The sequence below is a fragment of the Electrophorus electricus genome, chromosome 9 (assembly GCF_013358815.1).
Source record: "Electrophorus electricus isolate fEleEle1 chromosome 9, fEleEle1.pri, whole genome shotgun sequence".
In the NCBI taxonomy this organism is placed as follows: domain Eukaryota; kingdom Metazoa; phylum Chordata; class Actinopteri; order Gymnotiformes; family Gymnotidae; genus Electrophorus; species Electrophorus electricus.
In genome coordinates this window covers 17,585,967-17,608,981 of record NC_049543.1, presented here as the reverse complement: position 1 = coordinate 17,608,981, position 23,015 = coordinate 17,585,967, and the positions used below count along the sequence as shown (strand labels likewise).

General features: G+C 38.7%; 4 protein-coding genes across 6 annotated transcripts in view; 1 reads left to right on the top strand and 3 right to left on the bottom strand.

Moving 5' to 3' along the window:
• Window positions 1–4,485, bottom strand: part of ugdh (UDP-glucose 6-dehydrogenase) — a 6,535-nt gene extending 2,050 nt beyond the window's left edge. The window contains exons 1-8 of the mRNA XM_035530019.1: window positions 4,250–4,485; window positions 3,199–3,360; window positions 2,867–2,968; window positions 2,558–2,758; window positions 1,405–1,602; window positions 940–1,087; window positions 682–776; window positions 364–494 (exon numbers count right to left, since the gene is read on the bottom strand). Coding sequence (XP_035385912.1) covers window positions 364–494; window positions 682–776; window positions 940–1,087; window positions 1,405–1,602; window positions 2,558–2,758; window positions 2,867–2,968; window positions 3,199–3,360 — 1,037 coding nt within the window. The 5' untranslated portion in view covers window positions 4,250–4,485. The remainder of the gene's footprint in view (window positions 1–363; window positions 495–681; window positions 777–939; window positions 1,088–1,404; window positions 1,603–2,557; window positions 2,759–2,866; window positions 2,969–3,198; window positions 3,361–4,249) is intronic.
• A 2,626-nt stretch (window positions 4,486–7,111) lies between these two features.
• Window positions 7,112–12,717, bottom strand: smim14 (small integral membrane protein 14). Of its 2 annotated transcripts, XM_027014242.2 has the most exons (6): window positions 12,328–12,717; window positions 11,628–11,664; window positions 11,386–11,465; window positions 10,331–10,379; window positions 9,941–10,089; window positions 7,112–9,574 (listed from the first exon to the last, which is right to left on the bottom strand). In XM_027014242.2, exons 3-6 carry the CDS (start codon window positions 11,458–11,460, stop codon window positions 9,536–9,538), a joined length of 312 nt encoding a protein of 103 aa, XP_026870043.2. In that variant the 5' UTR covers window positions 11,461–11,465; window positions 11,628–11,664; window positions 12,328–12,717; the 3' UTR covers window positions 7,112–9,535. The 2 variants fall into 2 exon arrangements, with proteins under 2 accessions (XP_026870043.2, XP_026870042.2); XM_027014241.2 differs by lacking the exon at window positions 11,628–11,664.
• A 2,802-nt stretch (window positions 12,718–15,519) lies between these two features.
• Window positions 15,520–21,579, top strand: ube2kb (ubiquitin-conjugating enzyme E2Kb (UBC1 homolog, yeast)). The gene is made up of 7 exons (XM_035529681.1): window positions 15,520–15,938; window positions 17,037–17,130; window positions 17,292–17,350; window positions 17,455–17,537; window positions 17,983–18,082; window positions 18,366–18,494; window positions 19,312–21,579. The coding sequence occupies exons 1-7, from the start codon at window positions 15,876–15,878 to the stop codon at window positions 19,384–19,386; spliced, it is 603 nt and encodes a 200-aa protein (XP_035385574.1). The 5' UTR covers window positions 15,520–15,875; the 3' UTR covers window positions 19,387–21,579.
• Window positions 21,400–23,015, bottom strand: part of pds5a (PDS5 cohesin associated factor A) — a 23,687-nt gene continuing 22,071 nt past the window's right edge. For both annotated transcript variants that reach the window (XM_027014205.2, XM_027014207.2), the window contains exon 33: window positions 21,400–22,700. In XM_027014205.2, the coding sequence (XP_026870006.2) occupies window positions 22,697–22,700 (4 nt within the window). In that variant the 3' untranslated portion in view covers window positions 21,400–22,696. The remainder of the gene's footprint in view (window positions 22,701–23,015) is intronic.

The following is a 23,015-nucleotide window of genomic DNA, read 5'->3' as shown; positions in this document are numbered from 1 at the left end:
ATTCAGAAGTGTTGGCCCTGGGCACAAAGTAAGCTATACCTTTCTGATGTCTCAATTCCACATTGCTAAAAAGGGCATATCATTATTCTTAACTGTGCAAGATAATTCAGGATACAGGCAGCAGCTGACAAGCCACAGCATGAAAAGGCATTTTGTGTTTAATCTTGATAAAGGTTATAGGAAGCATAGAGTGGGTGTGTGTTTGTGAGGACAGTGCAACCAAAGGTCACTGATGTATTGTGTGTGCGCGTGCTGAGAAGTAAAAGTGAATAAACATGTAACAAATATCGGCGGTAGCAATAAATTATGAAATATATACTCCACGAGAGTTGGAGAACAGGCTGTGCGCGTGTGTGTGTGTACCTGGTGTCGCCAGTGTCTTTTTTGAAAGAGAAGCCTAGCAGGGCAATCTTCTTTCCCGTTACAGTGTTGAAAAGACAGTCGATGATCCTACATGCAAACCTCTTTCTCTGGTACTCATTCATATCAATTACCTGTGCACACCCACACACAGCCATCAAAGATACAGAAAGGTAAAGCCAATCTCAAGATTGAAAAGCAACAAACCAAAACATCCCACTGCCAAATCTCCTTCCTGTGTCAGGCTCTCAGTGGAACATCACATGGATACAAGTAAAGGGTCTCGTGTTTTTAAGCTTTAATGTTGTAGACCTTCTGTACCTGCTGCCAGTAGGAAGCCACTTCTGGGAGATTCAGTGCTTCACACAGATACACCAGATTCAGCACATCCTTCTGGAAACAGCTCCCCCCAAAACCTGCCACCACACGCACACACGCACACGAATTCAAAAAATAACCATTTATTCCAGTGGAATTCATGTTTCAAAATAATTTCAATTACAAGAAAGTAAAAGGTGTTAGCTCTACTTTAATTAGAAGTTTTCAGGCTGAATGTCACTAACCCACCCCCACACTCACCCACGCTAGCTTTGAGGAACTTGCTCCCGATGCGCTGGTCCATTCCAATGGCTCTGGCCACCTCCTCCACATCGGCACCCGTCGACTCACACAGAGCCGAGATGGAATTGATGCTGCTGATGCGTTGAGCCAGGAAGGCATTGGCCGCCTAATGAATCAACACACATTCCCACTTCCACATGAGCTCCCCTGCCTTTGACGCCTGCGCTCCATTACTGTCAGGTCTTTTCTAGGTATGCAAAGGCAATGAACTTCTATCTCTTTCCTCTTGTTGTCTAATGTTTCCCTCAGAATAAAATCCCTCCAATACACACAGCAAATTGGCAGGTGATCTTACCCAGAGAGACTTATGTATTTACCAGTTTTATGACAGTAAGCATGCTCCCTGGGAATCACACCCATGATTTGTTTTAACATGTGACCCCCCCCCCCCCCCCCAGCCGACAGACAGACAGACAGACACACCAATTTGGAGAGCTCAGAGGACCAAGTGTTGGTGGTGATGATGCGGGACTTTGGCACCCAGTGCTCATAGACATCACACAGAGCCCTTATAGCCCTCTGACCCTCTGGCGTCTCATCTCCACCAATCAGGACACGGTCTGGCTCCTTGAGGTCCTTCACTGCTGTGCCCTCCGCAAGAAACTCTGGGTTGGACAGAACCTATGACAGACAAACAGACACTTGAGAACTCAGTATTTTTGTCTGAAAAGACAGGAAGATATCTGGTGTCTATTTTATTTAAACGGTGTTTAAGAACAAAACTCATGTAAAAAGGTTGTTCTTCAGTGGGGATTAATTTATACAAAAGAAAATAATGAGGAGAAAAAAGTAAAGTTACATTTATTTATATAGTGCTTTTTACAACAGCTGTCACAAAGCAGCTTTACAAATGTCTGAGTGCAAGTCACCAGTAAGCAAGCCAAGGGCGACAGTGGCAAGGAAAAACTCCACTGAGTATGAGGAAGAAACCTTGCGAGGAACCAAGACAAAAAGTGGGGCCGACAACAGACACTGCAATAGCAACAATATAAACAATAAGAAGCAGAATAAGCAGTGTGTATAAATATATATATATATATATATATATATATATATATATATATATATATATATATATATATATATATATATATATATATATATATATATAAATATATAAAAACATAAACAAAGAAATAAGCAATCAATGTCTATCCCAGTTTTCTAGAACTCCTTGTCTGGTCTCGACAGTGTCCAAAACCCATCCCACACAAGAACGTCCATCAAGGGCAATGGAGAAGTAGGGGTGGGGTGGAGGTATGGTGAGCCACAGCAAGGGGGCATCAAGGAGTGGTGGGTGGAGCCACAGCAGCTGAGATGGGTTGAGGCTCAGTAACAAAATGAACAGTGGATATGTATGCAGATATGTGGATATCAGCAGTGGATATGTATAAGACAGGAACACAGTTGTTTTTGTGTGTTAAATGTAAAAATCTTGTATATCTACTACTGGCTGACTTAACACTTGGCTTTTACAGGATTTCTAACTTCGCACCCGACCATGAACCCACACTAATCATTAGTCAGCCTGTATATGTATTACATCACATGTGTCCACAGCCCCACCCACACTCACCTGCAGGTTAAGACTGGGCTTGGTGTTGGCATCGAAGATCCGACGGATGCTCTCTGCAGCCCGGACTGGCACGGTGCTCTTCTCCGTCACGATCTTGTAGCCATCGGATACCTCCACAATGCGGCGTGCACACGCCTCAATGAACTTCAGGTCGGCAGCACGACCCTTCCCCATACCGTATGTCTTAGTGGGTGTGTTCACCTGTAGCAGAGAGAGAGAAGGGGCAGCATGTTAGTACATCGGCTTTATTAACCCCATCCACTCATACAAGATGGCCTACCACAAGAGATGTTCATCTCCATGACTCACAGAGATGAAGACCAAGTCCGCATCCTTAATTGCAGAGTCAATGTCGGTGGAAAAAAAGAGGTTTTTGCCACGGCAGGACATCACCACCTCATTCAAACCAGGCTGCATATAGACGGGCGTGTGGGGGAGGGGAGAGAGAGTGGAAAGAGAGGCACTCTTGTAAGAGACACGTAGCCTGCAGAACACCAACCTTTGAATGCTACTATAAACAGCACTGACTAAGCTGGTTCAACTAAATGAGAGTATAGTGAGACCTCAGTAGGCTTCTAAATGGCCAACTTATTTAATGTTAGAACATGGCATTTTATACAATGCCATGGTTCTGAAGGTACCTCATATATTGGAAGCGTGTCCGAGTTCCAGGCTTTGATTCGGGTGTCATTCACATCAACCACCGTCACCTTGATCTCGGGGCACATGCTGGCAATCACGCTACACGTCGGCCCACCAACGTACCCAGCCCCAATGCAGCATATTCTTTTAATCTGAAACATCTGTGAGAGGAGGACAAATATTCAGGCTCTAGCAATACCACAGGAAGAAGTTCAAGTTCGGTTTATTCGTCACATACATAGTCATACACAGTATAACTCGCAGTGAAATGTGAAGTAAAAGAAGTAAAAGAATGACTAAAAGTTAATCTGCCATTCTTGACTACATGACTAAACGCTGTCGAGATCCAATTATATAAAAACCCTATAAACATGACAAAAACTCAGGCAAAGTCTAGCAGTTATCCAAAATAGATGATTCACAGCTGTGAACAACCTCTCATTGTTTATAGGACTCTAAGGACAGTGGGTCCCCTTAAAGACCATTTGGAAGGCAGAGGGGGGTTAACACACTACATCCCTCTCAGCCCGTGGACTCAACGGAGACACTGTGGGCCAAATGATAAGTCATTAAGGAAATAAATCCACCTTGACAAGCAAGAAAACAGGACAAGCTTGTGGCGTAACTTGTACTCAGATTTACACCACGAGCAATTTTTTACAGGCGTTTTTTCGTGTTAGGGAAGGGAGAACTAATACTCAATGGCAAGCTAGCTAGCCTAGTTAAAATAGTTAACTTACAACGCTGACGGGCATCTTAGACTACTGGACAAGCCAATTTATCAACAATTAACATGGACAGTGATTGTCAGGGAAGTTAAAACTGGGGTGCGTTTGGAGGTAAAATCTTCGGACCATATAAAATTAACTCAAATTTCTATAAAATTGATGTTGTGTTCTATACAATTGATGCTGTTCAAAAATAGCTATCTTATGTCGAGCAATGCCTTAAATTGTTAAGGTTTTGACTTAAAAAAAAAAAACAGCACCAAGCTATCTTAACCGTACTGTAGTGTGGCGTGATATCCCATTTCGACTAGTTTCTTCTTACCTTGCTTCAATATGAAATTGTCCACCAAGGGAGACCGTTCTAGATAGCTGTAGCCACACGCTTAACAGACCGACTCCGAAAGGTTTACAGACGCTGCTTCACTAATGTCGTTGTTCCTGAACTAATAAAACTGTTAAGATATTGAGACCACGTTCATGCTCTCGCTCGTTCTTAAACTCCCAAATACACACGCACTAGACACAATCAAACCCGGAGCCCGTTTGGGAAATATTGTACCTTTGTCATATCAATAAAGTTATTTTTGAAATGAACACTTCCGGTGAATGAAACAAAATAAAAGTCACACATCAAGTTTTTTTTTTTTGGTGTGTACATCAATAAATTACTTTAATTTCAATTAACATAATAAATGAACTACGTAACTAATCATTTGAGAATTAGTAGTTTAATGTAGTTAACCTCTTGGCAATATTATTTCAACAATAACAAAGTTTTTGTCAGGCTTTTGGTTTGAACCAGATGCAAACGTTCATTGGCATGGGCGGGGTCTACAGGACACGTCAATATGCCACGTGTAGAGCTGAGAAGGGTATGTCTGCGAGCTGTACAGCTCCAAATGGGTTGGACATTACACCAAGGGGTGTAATGATTATGGCTAAATTCAGCCTGTTCAATATGTTTGGTAGGCGTTATGCGAGTTAGGATGTCGGTTGTAAGTAGAGAGTGAAATTGCAGTTTCGCACACTGTTTACCATGACTAACGACTAAACATCTATAAAAGTTTTTATGTTTGCTGTGTATATAGTATGTATTGTACTATCAGTATTCCGTTTTTATGCCCATTGTGCCCATATATCTAATATGTGTGTTCGCGCTTGCGGTGAGTATTAGTATTAGTATTTATCCGGTGAGTATTTATTTCTCATTTTAATTTGGGTGATGACTGAGATCATCAAATTCTGATTATAACGCTTAAGCTTTTCTCTGCCTCTGATGCAGGAGCCAGCAATTGCAAGGGTTTTATCCATTGCTATTCTGTGGGTAGACAGAAATTGAACACTGTTCTATGGGCATATGATGGAGCTGAGATTTTTGCAGGACTACCAGAAAGCCCTCAGTGAGCACTTGCAGGGATATGACTGAGAAGCCTAGGAGCACTTTCTGTTTATTTCTGAACACAGAGAGGATATGGAGCTTTATTTGCAAGCTTGTCTTGATGAGCAGACGCTCCAGGTAAATATCACGTTCACTGTTACGCAGTGCCTTTCTCCCCATAGTGTCTGATGTATAAGACACCAGGCATCAGTGCCCTCACCATGCACTGCCTGCGCTTTTGTTTCAAACTGTCCTCTTCTATGTTGATAAAATAATATAAATCTACACAGTTTATTAACTTTTTTTTTTTACTCAAGGTTTTGTTGTTGTCATGTGATTTTGAGTAGACATTGTGCTGGTGAGGTTAATGTATGAATATTATGGGAAATATTGTGGGTAAATATTTGAATACATTGGGTCCACTTGAAATTTATTGAGAATGAAAAAAAATACTGGAAAAAATATATAAATAGTGGCCACATCCTCTCAAGCAACAATTTATCATTCAACATTCAACAATTTATCTGAAAAGACTATAAACAAAAATCAAACCTAATCATGTCTAATCAAGTCTAATCATGCTATTCCATCCATAACTTGCCATGCACAATCCAGGTAAGAATGAAAGAAGCTTTTCCAAGTATTTTCCTAAGACACTGATTTCCAGTTCTCGTCCTGGAATACACCGTGGTCCAGAATACAGCATGCCCTGCACATTTGAGTCATTTTCCCTATTCTATCATACCAGTACCAACTGATTTGTGGAAACTAAAATGTGCAGGGGTTTTAAGTATTAATATACAATTCTCTCCAAATATGATTGTTTATATTAATGTAGCATTTTCTAGTTAAGACATTCATGTGTGTATCTTGTGTGGTAGGTGTTTCTGATAAAAAGGTCAAAGATTGCAGGTACAAGGTAGGTGGACCTAATAAAGCACAAGTACATGCCAGTACAAACATCAAACGTATGACAGAATTAACATGTATTTGCAGCTAAATTACATCTAGCCTTTACAAAGCATGTAAAATATTACTGCAATGAACCAAGAATTATAAGCATTTTATTTTAACTTTTTAAGTCTGTATATATTATAGTGAGATCTGTTTAAATTAAGTGGGCTAGAGTGAATAAGTGTGCTGAAAAAAATGGATTATGCTACATGAATACAATTGCTTTCTTTAAATTTTGTTTTGGCAATTATTGTGCTCATGTTTTACATTTTATTCATATGCAACCATTTAACGCATAGCCTATATTTAATAAGCGATGAGAAGTTTAGTATTTCACAATATGCTCTTTGGAACATATAGTAAATTAAAATGGAAATAAAGCATCAATGCAATGGGAGAACACACACGAAAATAAATAAATTAACTGTTAAAAATGACAGAGCCCAGAGGGCAACCTCTTTTTTTTCTGTCTTAAAATAACATACACTACTTTAAAAAGTGCACTGAAATGCCTAAACAGATGTGCAATAAATTCTTAGCATCTGCTTCCTTTAGTGACGTTTCCAGATAAATGCATGCTGTGGTGCCCCACAGGAACCTCCCACTTGCTGGTCTCCACCCACTTGTGGTGTGAGTCCCTCCCACTTGCTGGTCTCCGGTCAGCAGCGATACATAGAGAATCGCAGTGGCCTTAAGATCTAATGGCATTTAAAATTTAGAATTACTCAGTCACACTCGGGAAGTGATTGGGCCTGCTGCTCAGAGTGAGGCAAAAAAAAAAACAGCAGAGAGAGACAGCCTCATACTCTTTTGCGTGATTATAGTAATTTGGAAGAAACACACACAAAAGAAAAGATTTATTATATTTATTTGCAGTAGCGAAAAGTGCATAGTAGGAGCCCTTTGAGCACTCAGTGAAACAGTGTCTCTACATAGTAGGCGGTGCCTCCGAGAGTATTATGCAGGCTTAAGTATCGTGAAAGGCACGCCCAGACCCCGCCCCCCGCAAAAAGTCACCAATTAGCCAATCAACTAAAATCCTGAAAATCAATGCGTCCACTTTTGCATATACTAGTAATTCAGAGAAAAATGTTACATTAAAAAAACAGAAAAATTATCTATGCCCAACTTTTCACCTTTAATATATGCTCAAACCTTGTGATCAGACTTGGGCTAGTATCAGGTAGTTGGTTACAAAACATTATGGCCTATTCTGGAAAGGATTTAAAAATATAATCCAATATTATGCAACATTACAGCACAGACTGAAATTACTATTCTAGTACATATGCAAGTCTCTCTTGATTTTAAGTGTTCATAACAGAGTTCTATCCTAATACATGCTACTGAGTTTATGCTACACAAGTGATGAAAATTGACGTTTACATGTAGTCAGTGGTCTTTCAATGTAAAAGCCTGAAAATGCAAATCTGAAAGCAACCTTTACAATCTTTTTCATTACTTTTCAGTAACAAATATATTTTAGCTAAGTAACACACTCTTAAACAGGAAAGAGCAAAACCTTTCAACTCTACAAGAGCAAATTAAAGCATAGGTTTGCCATTTTTCAACACACCTTTTTAAAATTGTTTCTCATTTATAATCCTGCACAATCTCACTGATATCTTTAGTACTGAGAAACAACTCCTTTGCAGATTTAAACAAGGATGAATGGGGCATTTAAGCATTCAAAAACCCTAATAAATCAACTTTTACATACTAGATGTTCTTTGTCTGTCAGGTTTTATTGATTTTATTTCTGTGGTTTCAAAGTTGACAAATGGTTGGAAAGTATTGTGGCAATCCAAAAATCAAACATGATATTAAGGCCTACTCTTATTTAAAAATGTTCTCATTAAGCATAAAATACACAACAACATGCTGGAATAGGCTATACTGTCAGATTTCCATTTTCAAATGCATAAGTGCTTTGGACTTGATTTCAACAATTTCCCCAATGGAATGTGTCCAGCCAAAAGAATCAGAGGACTAGTTGTTCTATGTGTGATTTTAATGTTGATAAGCAATCATTTTAATAAAGTATTTGCTGGAAAAAAACTATTATGCAAACCGTTTATGGTCAATAGCAACAGTTCCTATGGCTACTCATCAGTAAATTGATATGAATGACAAATCATGTGCAATTGAATGACTCAGTAAACAAAGATAGTTTAGCAGTGGCACTCAGTGCAGGAAAGTAGTAGTAGTTGTGGAATGCTAACAAGTTTCCTCTCTTTGCAGTCAAACAGAGAACATTCTATAGCCAGTGAAACTATAGTGGCACAAGACCTCTCAGAATTGGTCAATTTTTATATTAAAAATAAGATGCTGTTTGTGGTAGATTGCTACCACAAAAAAAACCCTGTAGCTTCAACAATCTCCAAAGAATTTTAAAAGTAGTTTTTTTTTTTTTTTTACATTTTCATTATCACAAGTTTGGGAGATAACCAACCACCATAATTGGGCCTAGAATTAAATTCTAAATTCCCCCAGTTCCTCATTATAAGAACCTCATAAATTCCTAGTCTTGTCCTCAGTGGAAGCCACATCCCATAACAATGACCCAAAGCTAAGTCATTTATTCTTGCCCAACAAGACAGCTCACTAAATCAACATGTTCTCATACTTAGAGTCAATACAGCGCTTACAGGATCCACACAGGTGAGGTTATTGAAAAAAAAATCAAGTCTTTGTTTCCATCAACTACAGTCATCCTTAGAAAGTTAAAATTGTGTTTGAGAATCACATGGCACCAGAATTACAGCCCCTTCTGTGTATTTACAAATGACATCTGAAGCATCTAGGATGACACAGCTTTTGCGGAATGTGCTACAACCTCCATCCAGCATTTCCAACTTGCACATTAAACGTACCATACTCGTAATGAGTCATGCTCTTTTAGGAATAACCACGATGTACTGATGGCTGCTGTTAGCACATTTGTAATAGCTCTCTTTTAAAATGTTTCTACAATTTTAAAGTTGCTCTTAGTTTGTTGAAAGGACAGGTCACTCCAGTCAGAATCTAAATCTTAAAATGCAGACTTCCACTTCACTACTACTCTTCTCTTCATCTCTCTCCCTTTCCTTCTCCAACCTTTACTGCATAATCCAAGTGAATACAAAAATTGGAGCAACCGGAAAAAAAGGAAAGATTAGTCAACACAAAAACAGTAACCGGTAAGAGCAGCTGATTAGGTGGCTGCCAGGTCAAAAGCTCAGGTCATAGGTGAACGTTCTTGCCCATGCTTAGAACTCGGGAGGCCTGTTTTTAACACTAATCCACTGGAGGTGCTGGAGGGTCCCTTCCATGATTCTGAGGAAAGTGGCAGATAAAAAGTAAATTAAAACGGGCAGAAAAGCAGCTCTTTTGACAGCTGAGACATTCTGTAAACTTGGTGAAGATTTATACTTGTGTAAGTACAGAGAAATATCACAAATGCTCAAGATTAAAAAAAAGTTCAGAGAAGGAATTTGCTAAAATTCATTAAGACTTTCATTAAGAGTGTATTGGCATTTAATAAATGCTAGAGGCACTATATCTTTCTATATAAGGAACATTCTACAATATTACATTGTGAGAGTCCACGCTGGAGGGGCCAGATTTCACTGTTACTGTGCTTGAAGACCCAAGCATGTATGTAGTGAGTCCTGATTATGGGATGTTGGATGAGCTGCTTACGGTAGGGGGGATTGTGGGTTTGCTGGAGGCCCTGGGGTCCCTCAGGCTAGATGGGCGCAGCAGGAACAGCAGGAAAGCCAATATCATCCAGCCCATAATAATCATAGTTAAAGTCAGATCACCCCCTGCTGGTGCACCAGGATCTGGCACTGTGCCAACACAAAGAAAAACATGCACTCTAACATACAGGTGTAATATGAGAGCACTGAGCCATCTGCTTTGTCCATGAATGGATGACCTATGCTTCTTTTTTAATTTTCAGAAGCCTGTGAAATCTGAGAGTAAAGCTATATAGCTTGTGGTTGCTGTAATGAGAGATGGCCAGACTACTGAACAAGCTCTGATATCAATGTTTTCACCCCCTCTAAGCAAAGGAATGGCTGAACTTACATTCTTGAAGGCACTCTGTGTCCGTGCAGTAAGACTGGGACTGCCTCAGCTGGGAAGAGATTTAAACCGTCAGAATATTAGCCATCAGACAAAAAAGCGCATCGTTTTCTATAACAAGCAAGGAACAAGAGCAATTATCAATATCCATCCCAGATTCAGCAGTCCTAGCTCACTAGATGAGGCCCTCATACCTGAAAATCAATGATGGATATACTGAGAGAAAAAAAAGTTAACTCCACTCTGTTAGCTAACAGCTGTTATTTGCAAACATCTTCAGTGTTCAAAGGCAAATTGCCAAGGGCGGCCATGTGCCTGGGAAATTAATAATTACATTAGTGGAATGGAACTTTACCCTTATTGGTCTACCTAAACCAAGCGGGAAAGGAAAAAAAAAAACCTGCTTTAAGTAAATAAATATGCTTTTAACAAAGAACCAAAGTTCAAAAAGACAGCTGGGGCTCTCCCAGACAAAAACTCACCAGGACCATGAGCTCCCTCTACTGTTGACAGCACCAGCAACCAAATACTGAAATAATCTGACACTACAATACACAACATCTCTTCTTATCTTTTAATAGGAGCTCTTGAGCAATAAGGGTGTTACATGCTACTAAATAAAGGCATAATCACACCCAGCATTGCTAGTCTTAAAAAAATGGACCAGGATCAATGGCTGACAAAGGAAACCATGGAGGAGGGCGGTATCCTCTGCTGCAGGTTCTCTTGCTGTCTCAAAAATGAGACTTCCAGAAGAGAAAATGCTACACTGACATGTTGTAGACTTCCCTTTGCTGTAAAGAATGAACTCTGCACTATTGAAAGATATCTTGTATCAATGTTTTGTCTAAGTTAGGTTCCAGGAAAAAAGGGTATCATACTAGACTATCTGCTATCGTACTACCCAGGAGAACAGGTACAGTGCAGGAACAGTACAGGAAATACGAGAGTAAAGACAAAGGAGGTCAGAAAACAAAACTGAAAGGTTCATGCATCTTTTTTGCCCTGTTACAGGGGGTTCAGGAATAAGAGGCAGGAGGTGTGTAAGAGATGCTCACCAGGTTGATGAGTCTTCTCATTGCATGTTCCTGAGAACAGATGCACTCACAGGGGTCAAATCCCCCTTCTGCCATCCCTCCTAGAAACACAAACACACACAATGATTTTTTTCTTCTTCTTTTGAGGACGTTTAAAGACAGAACAACTATAATGCTACTGTGTGTCTTAAATTTGACTCATAATTGATTATTAAAAATTCAACATCACTGTGGTTAGGAGGTAGTTCCACTGCATAACGTACCTTAAGAATGTTAATCTTTATGTTTTACCACCGAGTCCTGTGCCAATATAGCATATACAGTGTCAGAGCAGAGGTGATCTTTTACATAGATAATAGTCTTACTGTTACATTTTGACAGAATCAGATCGTAACCAAGAACTGCTTCTGGTGAGTTAAAACCGCCAACCGGGAAATTTTAATCGTTAGCCGCCCAAACAATAGAATAGATATAGGATACTAAAAATAAGATTTACCCTAAATGTTTGTGCTTAGACAAAGCACTCGCTGAAGGCTTTATGGTTGTATGCATCTGTTTTAGTCTTTTAAGTGCAAGAGTAACAGTCGAACATACCTAAACGGAACGTCTGTTTGTAAGCGGTAAAAAATATGCAGAGAAGTAGGCTAAATTATCACATCAAACGTGTAATCATAATATTCGACTTTAACTGCATTTCGAGTTAGGTAGAAAAAAAATGTAACTTTAGGCAACATTTTAAGAGCGTTTGAAACTTCCGTAATGGCAGAACAGATTCCTTCAACGAAGCAGTGCAGAAAAAAATAGCAATATTTGCTAGTAGCACAATATGCCGGAGTGTATAGCAAAACAGCGAAGCACAGGCTATGGAGGTCGCCCTGAACGTATACATTTAAACAGTAAGCGAAAAATAAGCGTAGCATGTTGCAAATAAATGATATGGGACTGAGGCGATTTTTTACTTACCAATTAATGAGACACTTCAACTAGGCACTTTAAACCGTCCACATCAGATTAATGGAAAAATGCAGTAAGACTTTATCACCCCCCCGGAATATCGCACTGTCAGATGCAAAAACCAGATCAATGTACACTTCGCCGGACTGGCACGTCTGTTTTTGGCACGGGGACGGAGCTCCGGCTGCTGTTCCGCCTGTGTTTTGATACGCAAGACGAAAGGTATGCCAGCGCGAGAGAGCCACGTCGCTCATCACGCGGTATGGGAAGCGCAGCTGGACGCTCGAGCAGTCCGCGCCGTTTACCGGTCTCGTCGTCAGCCAGACACTGACCTCTGTTGCAGATACAACTGAAAAGCAACGGCATCTGTGCAGACTATCTGTATGGTGACCTTTGGGAATGCTCGCAGTTTGCCTGACGTTTACGTTTACGGTTACATTTACAGCGTTTTGGCATACGCCCTATTCGAGAGCTATTTACAGAACCGCTCTGTAGTCTGTCAAATACATGTCCTCATGTTACTATATAAGAGACTAAAACCCTATCTATCTATCTATCTATCTATCTATCTATCTATCTATCTATCTATCTATCTATCTATCTATCTATCTATCTATCTATCTATCTATCTATCTATCTATCTATCTATCTATCTATCTATCTATCTATCTATCTAGAGAGAGAGAGAGAGATTCAAAATTGTAATGAAGCACAGAAGGTTTCTGGAGAAACTGGATGTTTCAAAGTGCTTCTGAATTTGTAGGATACACACACACACACTCCTCTGTCAGAAATGATTACTACACTAGACTGCAGTTAGGCCCTGATTTTTTTATATATATATATATATATATATATATATATATATATGCCAACTGCCAACATACGAAATAGTTATTTCAGGTTTGACAGAGCAAATAGAGGACAACAACATATTGCAAACCTCTTCGCTTTTCAGTACTTCTTTGAACTTCTTTGAACTCCCGTTTGATCCTTTACCAAAGCCTGTACCAACACAGCTCTGCGCTCGGATTCCCCCCGTCTCACACTCCACTTCTGTTAACGTTAGTCCTTTTCTTTCACTAAAGCAGTACCCCTTCTTCCTAACAAATGGCGAGGCCCACGCACGCCCAACAATGACAATCTGGAAAATAACCACGGCCCTCAAACAGAACTTGAATTTTTTGTTTGTGCGCTATTGAATTTGGGTTGTAATATATGTACTCGACAGATGCACAAACGTTTCCGTCTTCTGTAAGTAGTCAAATTGCACGCCACAGTTCACAATTCAGCGTTTAGGCTGAATTAATATTTTTCATAAGTAATACAAAGAAAAAGATGCAAAGACGCAAAGATGCTCCTTAGACAATCCAGCACAACAGCGGTTCCTGAGTCAATGGAAGCACTAGGGACCATGAATTTCAAACTGGGAGAAAGGCTCCAGCCAATCCTGGGAACAACATCTGAGATCTCCATCCAAAAGTGGGAAAGTGGGAGAGAGAGATATATATATATATATATTATATATATATATATATATATATATATATATATATATATATATATATATATATATATATATATATATATATATATATATATAAAGATTTTTATATATATATATATATATATAATATATATATATATATATATATATATATATCTCCCACTTTCCCACTTCTGGATGGAGATCTCAGATGTTGTTCCCAGGATTGGCTGGAGCCTTTCTCCCAGTTTGAAATTCATGGTCCCTAGTGCTTCCATTGACTCAGGAACCGCTGTTGTGCTGGATTGTCTCAGGAGCATCTTTGCGTAGCCTGCATCTGGGGTCCTGCCTCGTGTGGTACATCCCAGCCTCTACTGATCTTGTATTCAGAGCTTGTTCCTGTGCTGCCATGATTAGTGCTTCTGTGCTGTCTTTCAATCCAGCCTTTTCCAGCCATTGGTTGGATTTCTCCATATCAGCCACTTACACTGTTTGCCTATGGTACACATTGTGCAGTGGTCTATCCTCCCATGATGGTTCCTGCTTTTCCTTTTTTCCATCTTCCTCAGGTTTCTACTGTCTGAGGTCCTCAGTAAGCACTTCATCACTTGGGGCCATCATCCTGGTGTACTCCTGGATCTTGGTTGTTTCATCATCAAGTGTGGTTCCGACACTCACTAGTCTTCGACCCCCTCCTTCTGCTTAGTGTAAAGTCTCAGAGTGCTGGATTTGGGATGAAACCCTCTGTGCATTGTGAGGACGTTCCTTGTTTTCCTTCACAAAAGTTTTAGTTTTGCTAAACTTTTGCATTGGGCCCATTTCCTTTCATGTTATTTTGTAAGTGCAAAAGATGGAAATAATGTCATCTTACTCAAATGTGTCAATGTGTCATCTTTAACTTAATGCCTTTTGAAAATTGGGTAATGTTTTACTCACTTCACATTAACAGACATTTAGAGCAGGGGATTTTGAAATTCATCCCCTATTGTGACACCATGTAATGGCACAAGATATCATCTTACATACACTTGAGAAATATATGAATAATAATATTTTAAAATCTGTAAGAAGTTATATACAAAGTATACATCATTTTAAGACACATTACCTGAGAAAAATGTAAACATAAAAATAAATAAGTAAACAAATAAATAAAAATAACCTAAAATGCACTGTGCATTGCTTTCGTAAGATAGAAATATTGCACTTGGTTTACTTATGTTACTACACACCAATGTAACATTTCATTTAGAACTAATAGGTGAACTTCTGAGATATTACAATGTTATTGATACAGTATAAACATCTTTCCGATGACCTTGCAATTTAACTCAGTCATTATTGTGAGTACTTGGAAACTAGTTGTAGTTTGGGTTACAACAATATTGTTTTTTTTATATTAGTAATATTACAGTCTGTTGCTGCATGAAATACAAACTAGGTAATTACATTAAAAAAAATAAAACCAAAAGTGATGAACTACACACTATGTTAATATGCAACTACTTATACAATATTGCTTTTGGTATATGCAATCTAAAGGTTTTTGGTCCATGCAGTTTAATTTTAAAGACTAATTATATACATAAAATGACCCCAATTCTTTGTATTACTTATAAAAAATATTAATTCAGCCTAAACGCTCTACCAAATAACGTTACCCTACAGCTACAAGGAGTGAAAGTTAACGACTGTATCCAATCTGGGGTATCACATGACAGTATCTGAACTGTGGCGTGCAATTTGACTACTTACAGAAGACCGAAACGTTTCTGCATCTGTCGAGTACATATATTACAACCCAAATTCAATAGCGCACAAACAAAAAATTCAAGTTCTGTTTGAGGGCCGTGGTTATTTTCCAGATTGTCATTGTTGGGCGTGCGTGGGCCTCGCCATTTGTTAGGAAGAAGGGGTACTGCTTTAGTGAAAGAAAAGGACTAACGTTAACAGAAGTGGAGTGTGAGACGGGGGGAATCCGAGCGCAGAGCTGTGTTGGTACAGGCTTTGCGGACTGGAGGCCCGACCAAACTAGCTGCGAAAACAGCGGAAGACGTGATAGGACGTAGACATGGCAAACATCGCAGTACAAAGGATCAAACGGGAGTTCAAAGAAGTACTGAAAAGCGAAGAGGTTTGCAATATGTTGTTGTCCTCTATTTGCTCTGTCAAACCTGAAATAACAACTATTTCGTATGTTGGCAGTCAGCCGCTCTTAGTCACCTTCGCTAACTAGCTAGTTGCTCAGTCCTAATCAATAAACTGTAGCAAACGCTAGCTGTCCAGCTAAGAGGGGGTAGTCGCCAGGTCCAAGAAGAATATCCTAGAGCTGTATCGGACGTATATTCTCCAAACTGCGTTTTAAGAAAAGTCAGGGTGTTAGCTATAAAAGAGTTAACACTAGGTAGCGCGTAGGCAGACATTACATTTGGCTGACTGACTATGAGCTAGCTAGTTGTCGTAGCTATGGTTTAGAGCTAGCTTAGCTAGCTAGTTTGACAAGGGTGCGTTTGTTAGCTATTTGGCTAGCTAGCTAGAATAGATGTCTGTCAAAATATAACCACCCATGCTATCACATGACAAAGAAGTCACGAAAACATTATTTGTTGAACTTTAAGCCCATTGCCGTTCTACTCTAACGTCCTGTAAGTTTAGGTGTAGCTTGATGCCTCTGATGCATCATTTGAATGTATTATACATGCTGTTTTAATGCTGTATTAAAACAGCATTAAACCACTGATCTTACTTGTTTCAGCTAAATCAGATAGCTAGCTAGCCTGCTAAGCTACCGTTTCAATAATAACAGTACATCGTCATTTGTACAGTAGAGGCCAGACTCTTTGTCTTGGTTCAGAGTTAGCTGTGTGTGTGTATGTGTGTGTGTGTGTGTGTATATATATATATATATATATATATATATATATATATATATATATATATATATATATATATACATACATACATACATACATACATACACACACACCCAATGACCTATGTGCCACAGACGTATTGGGTAACAGCTGTACTGACAATTTAGTTTGTAGACTAGAATAACAATGTCAACATAAAACATGCCTTAGTTACAAGTATTAGAGCAGCAGTGAAGTGAATAGTGAAATGTATCACAGAGCTCAGCCACTGCAAACTTAAATTTCATTCTGTTTCGCTTATCAACAAGCATATCTCTCTCTGCTCTTTCCTTCACACTGAAAATACTTCTGCTAACCAGACGAGTAAAAATCAGATAAAGGTGGACCTGGTGGATGAAAACTTCACAGAATTAAAAGGGGAGATAGCAGGGCCTCCAGACACACCATATGAGGGTAGGCGCATTCCTACAATGCATCCTTCTTTCCACATTTCTCTCTGACAGTGCATCCTTCTTTCCACATTTCTGACCAGTCTCTATTGTATGGGATTGTAAGTTTCCTAAACACCTAACAATGATTCTTATTCTCTGTTCCCTCATTTTGATGTACTTAAGGGGGCAGGTATCAATTAGAAATAAAGATTCCAGAGACGTATCCTTTCAATCCACCTAAGGTAGCAGCTTACTCTCCCTTGCTACTGTATGTAACATAAATGGAATTTCTGAGCCATTCACTGCATCAGTGTAATAACTCATTCTTTTCTTTAAATCCTGTCAGGTGCGATTCATTACGAAAATATGGCATCCTAACATAAGTTCAGTTACTGGGGCAATATGCTTGGACATTCTCAAAGACCAGTGGTGAGCACCTGCTGACTGCATTAACAATGTATGCATGAATGAGAGGTCCACAATTTTAAGTCAAGTTGTGTTCCTACTGTGCATTATTATAAAGAAGTTACATGAGTACCACTTAACACTGATTCCACAGTGTTTTCACAAACTGCCCTGTGCTTCACTGGAAGCACACACTTTGCACTTTTCATTTAGGAGACAACAGAATGCACCAGTGACCCCAGAATTTCCCACCTCCTGTTCCTCTGAATTCCATTTTCAATTTTGTCTTTTTGTATTCCTATTCTACATTTTTTAAACAATTTGTCATCTAACCTGCAATTATGCTAATGCTACATAAATCAGCAACTGTGCAAATTATGGTTCCATGCTTAAAAGTACACCAACAGGCAGTAAATGCTGTGATTTCCTGAACTACAGTAAAGCTCACATACTCATTCACTTTGTGTAGGGCTGCAGCAATGACCCTGCGCACAGTTTTGCTCTCACTGCAGGCTTTATTAGCTGCAGCTGAGCCAGATGACCCACAGGATGCTGTAGTAGCCAATCAGGTGAGTGAAATGTGTGCAAGGGACTTTTTATTAATTTCTGGGTGTATGTTAAGATGCAATAGTCAGGTGTACATGTATGTGTTGGGGAAAAGATATGTCTAGAAATTACTTTGTTTGGCCTCAAGCACTTCTGTCTAGCTTCAGTGTTAGAGAAATGTGTTTGTGTGTGAAGCCACAAAAAAGTAAAAGAAAATGAATCTACATGCTTAATGTTTATTCTTAGGTCTGAAGCTTTAGGATCTGGGCATTTATATTTTGTTTCTCTGTACTTTGGTTTGTTCAGTATAAACAGAATCCAGAGATGTTCAAACAGACTGCTCGACTGTGGTCACACGTGTACGCTGGTGCTCCTGTCTCTAGTCCTGAATACACACGCAAAATAGACAAACTCTGTGCCATGGGCTTCGACAAAGTAAGTACCATAACCAGCAAGAGAAACACTAGTCCACACAGCTATTTATAATGAAAATTTGTTTGACTCAACAAGTGATTCTAGTAAGGGAAGTTCATTCTAAAGGTAAAAGGATCATAAGAATCAGTAATATTAATTTAGCTAGCAAGATATTAACTTTTTGGGGGTGTTGGTGTAATTGTAAAGCCTGAGTCAGGAATTGCTGTATCAAGAAGGGCCATTTTTACGCCTCAGTCACACACATACTCTGTGCCTGTTAGATGAAAATATACATGCTAGTCATAAGAAATTTCAAGCTCCATGTTTCCAGGACTACATTTTACCTTGGTTTAGTAGAAGAAATCTATATTTTTTACTTTTTAAATTTTTTTTAATAAACATTAAAAACCAAAACCAAAATGAAAACTGAAAAGCAGCTTGGATAGAATGATATAAAATTGCTGGTTTGAAAGGTCCATTGAGCAATGATTTAAACTGGTTAAAACCATCCTTAATCTTCGAACAGTTAAGACTTTGCTCTGTGGTTTTAGGGTAGAACTAAGCAGGTAGTTAATAGGCATATAACTGTTGTTTATTAAATACAGTGTCACCACCAGACCTTGATTGTTAATGGCCTGCTAGCCTGTTTGTGCATTCTATTTTGGAAAAAGGTGATATTGGTCTGCTCTTTTACGGAGTCCAGCCAAACAGTGTAAATGCAAAGCAAATCCTGGGGTGGCTGTACAGCTGTTTTAATACCTGATGGGAACTTGAATGTTCCTTGGAATTTGCATATAGTTTTTAATATGACTTTTTTTTCTCTTTCTTTTCAACACAGAACGCAGTAATAGTAGCTTTGTCTTCAAAGTCATGGGATGTAGAGACGGCAACAGAATTGTTGCTTAGCAACTGAATCTTCACTCCTCATCACTTGGCCACAGTTTCATTAACCACCTCTATCCCCTTTAAAAAAAATCATCTATTTCTGCCCCATATTCATCCCATGCCCCATCTGAGGATGTATTGAGAACCAGAGGATATAAGTGCTGATCTGGAAAGAGACTGGCCTGTCCAGAATTATTATTCATTAGTTGGTAAAGAGAAAACCTGCTGTAGAACCAAACCTTTTTCTCTATTTCTCTAAAATGTGTTCAGATAGAGTCCTGGGGGATCATGGTACCACAAAGTTTAGTGTCATATCCCACTAATGCAAATTATTAACACCTTATTTGGCTGAGTTGAGCATTGGAGCAGGGAACACTAAACTGAGCAGTGCTGTGTCCTTCTCGGAATGGAGACTGAACCCAACATGATATGTGGATATGGCTAGTTACACTGTCCTTTTATTTGACCATAAACCAGCATCCTCTGACATTGTTGTAAACACTTTCTTATGCTTGCAGTCCAGTTCTGAAACAAATTACAATAAGAAGTCTGCCTCATAGTTAATTTAGATTTTCAAAGAGGGGAAAGAAAACATCTGCTTGCATGGATGCAACAAACATGACAGTACATGTAAATATGTTGAAAGTTTGGGTACATCCAACAGACAAGGGGACGCGTTACTTTTTTAACTAGATTGTTAAAAATGCTTTATGTTTCAAGCTATGTTTATTTGAACAGGTTATTGGATTTAATTGAAAAAAATCAGAACCCGTTAAGATTACAGAACAACCCATAAAACTGCTTTTGCATTACTTTGCCCCTATATATTTGGCCAGATGGCATGATTGCTGCTGACTAGAGAACTGGCATTTTTTGTTCCAGAGTTTAGTTTTTTCTAGTTGGGTGCCATTTTTAAAGACCTGGAACCTGTTACATAAAGTAGGCAGAAAAGTGACAATGGGAGATAAGGTATTTTTGTTTAAGCTCTGCTATTGCCTTTCTCTTATGTAAAAGGAGGGGGTAGGATGCAGATTTGGTCTTTTAAGTCATTTCCTAAAACAGGCAGCTGTGTGACCCCCCCAGCCCCCAGTTCCTTAGACAAATCTACCTAAAACTGCCTCTATTGGTTATCGATGGCATGTTTTGAAAACATCTTTAAGAGATTTTATTAATGTGCAGTTCCTTTGTGGAAAAATCAAGTAACAGGACAAGAATGTAACTTAGTAACTTTTTTCTGATTCCCAGTGAGACTTATCTTTTTTCTAAGTGTCTAGCATCCAACCATTGAAAGTTGCTGTTGAAAATTGATATTCAAACATTTTTTTTTGTTTTGGTTAGTGTGAAGGGTGATGGTGGCATCATTCACCAAGCATCTTATATAGGTGATCCGATCCAGGTTTTTGTATACCTTTGATGTCTCACCCTGTAATCATAAGAGAACTGGGCTGTAGCTGTTACTCATTTTTATTGGCTGTGACTAGACATTGTCATAAGGCTCAAATCAGATTTATTGATTTAGAAGCATCAGCAGCATGTGATCATTTGCTAAAATGGCTCAGTATGTAAAATGTCATTCAAATGAAAATTCAGAAGATCTGCTTGGGTATATATTTTTTCAATTTCAGTAAAAAGATCAGACACATATCAGATGTACTGGTGGAGAAACAGGTTCTCCCTTTCTCTACCTGTCCCACCACCTTTATATTAGCTGCATCTTTACAGTGCAAAAACAAAACCCCCCACATACATAAAACCTAAATTCCTACCAGCTTTAATAGCTTTGGCTTATGCACAGATTGTACCTCCCTTCACTTGTACATAAAGCCAAGTACTTTTCTTGAAGAAAAGTAGTAGTCATCTTTAGAATGCACCATTCAAGGCTGGGTTTATATTTTGTATGAAAATCAAAGAACAGAAAAAAAAGACTGTCTTCCTGTAGTAATCAAGTTCAATATTGCACGAAGAAGCAGTGAAAGAAAAATATTTGTGGGGAGGATACTTTGTTCTCTTAAGAAAAAGAAGACAAAATTTAAACAAGCCGTACAAGCATGGTTATTTATTGTGAAACTATCATATTTCTTTGAATAAAAAAAGCTTGAAACGAAAAAAGTGTGTATCTTATTTGTAATTAAAGGACTGAATGTGTTTAATCAAACTAAAGCCTTCAGTCATTTCACAGCTAAAAGCATTTATTTTTACAGGGAAAAAAAATGAGTAAAAGAAAAAAAAAAAAAAAAAGTGTGTGTGTAAACCCAAGACAAGGACCTTAAAAAAGAGGCATCAAAAAGAGGAATCAAATAGGGAAAAGTCTTAAAAAGACAACAAACCAAATGTTTCAAATTCCTTTTTTGAATACAGTAATACCCCTGCATTTGGGTATCACTCTTGAATTTAAAGTTAAAATTTTATATTATACATCCCCACTCACCTGAACTATGAGAGGAAGCAGTAGGTAAGAACATTTTGTAATTCTATACTCTGTACAAGACAGGACAAAACTTTAAAAGGCAGGTGCTGTTTCTGTGCTATGCTTAATTAAACCGATCTTGGTAGTTAACTTGAAGTTCATAACTTCAAATACAAAAGTCAAATCCAAGTGATGAGTAACGTCTCCTCATTTCTACTGTCCTGAACAGCATATACATGTGCACAAATATTCTCAAGGGAGCAGAATAGATCCACTAGTATTTTAAAGGGCAATGGGGCATCTTCTGTTGATCTCACACCAACTCAGCCATTTCTGTGTCAGTGCTTACGGAGGGGAAGCTTTTCTTACATCAGTGTTAAGTCACTTCTATGCAAGTTCCCCCATCATTGAAGACCTTATTTTTCACACGTTATGAATAGTGGGCTATGATGGACTAGTGTGTTTGTAGTCCAACTAAAGCTGCTTTCTCCATTTAGCCAAGCCTCTGTCTGTTTGGGACTATTCAAACAGCAGCAAAGCAGGAGAAGGGACAGGAAACCGTAAGAAATATTTCCAGGCATTTAATAAGCAACTGTAGAGCAGATTAAAACTGTATTTTTTTCCTTTCAAATATTCATTTTAAAAATGGCTCCATACAGTGGCAAAAACAAACAAAAAAATTAAACATCAAAAGAAGAAACAGGTGTCTCTACATACGATAACAAATCTAAAGAAGTTAATCCTTGTTCATCTTTAGTGGAAGGTTATGGAACAGTTCTGGTGTGTAAGCGTATGCGCATGCATACGTGTGTGTGTGTGTGTGTGTGTGTGTGTGTGTGTGTGCAGTTCGCATCAGGAGCAAAAGCGCATCTGTATGATGTCATCTGCTGGGCAGTAAACCTCTACTGCCTAACTTTTGCAGACCGCCGCTTTACCTGAGGCAAAAAAAATATACATATACAATTACTATTCATTACAAATACATCTGAGTAACCATGAAATTGTATACAAGCTGGATGCTATCTGAAATCCTAGTTAAACCCTTTATTAATGAATATTGATAACCAAAATATTTCACAGCATGCTAAGCATTTTGCTACTATAGGTGTAATCTGGTGCAACCCTTCTGTGAAACTCACTCACAGCTCTCCCTGCTCATAGATGGTTTATCTCTTTCTGTGGGTTGGGACACCCCCATTCACCAGACAGATGGTTTCTCCCTGATCCTCCACTAACTGAGTGAGAGAGAG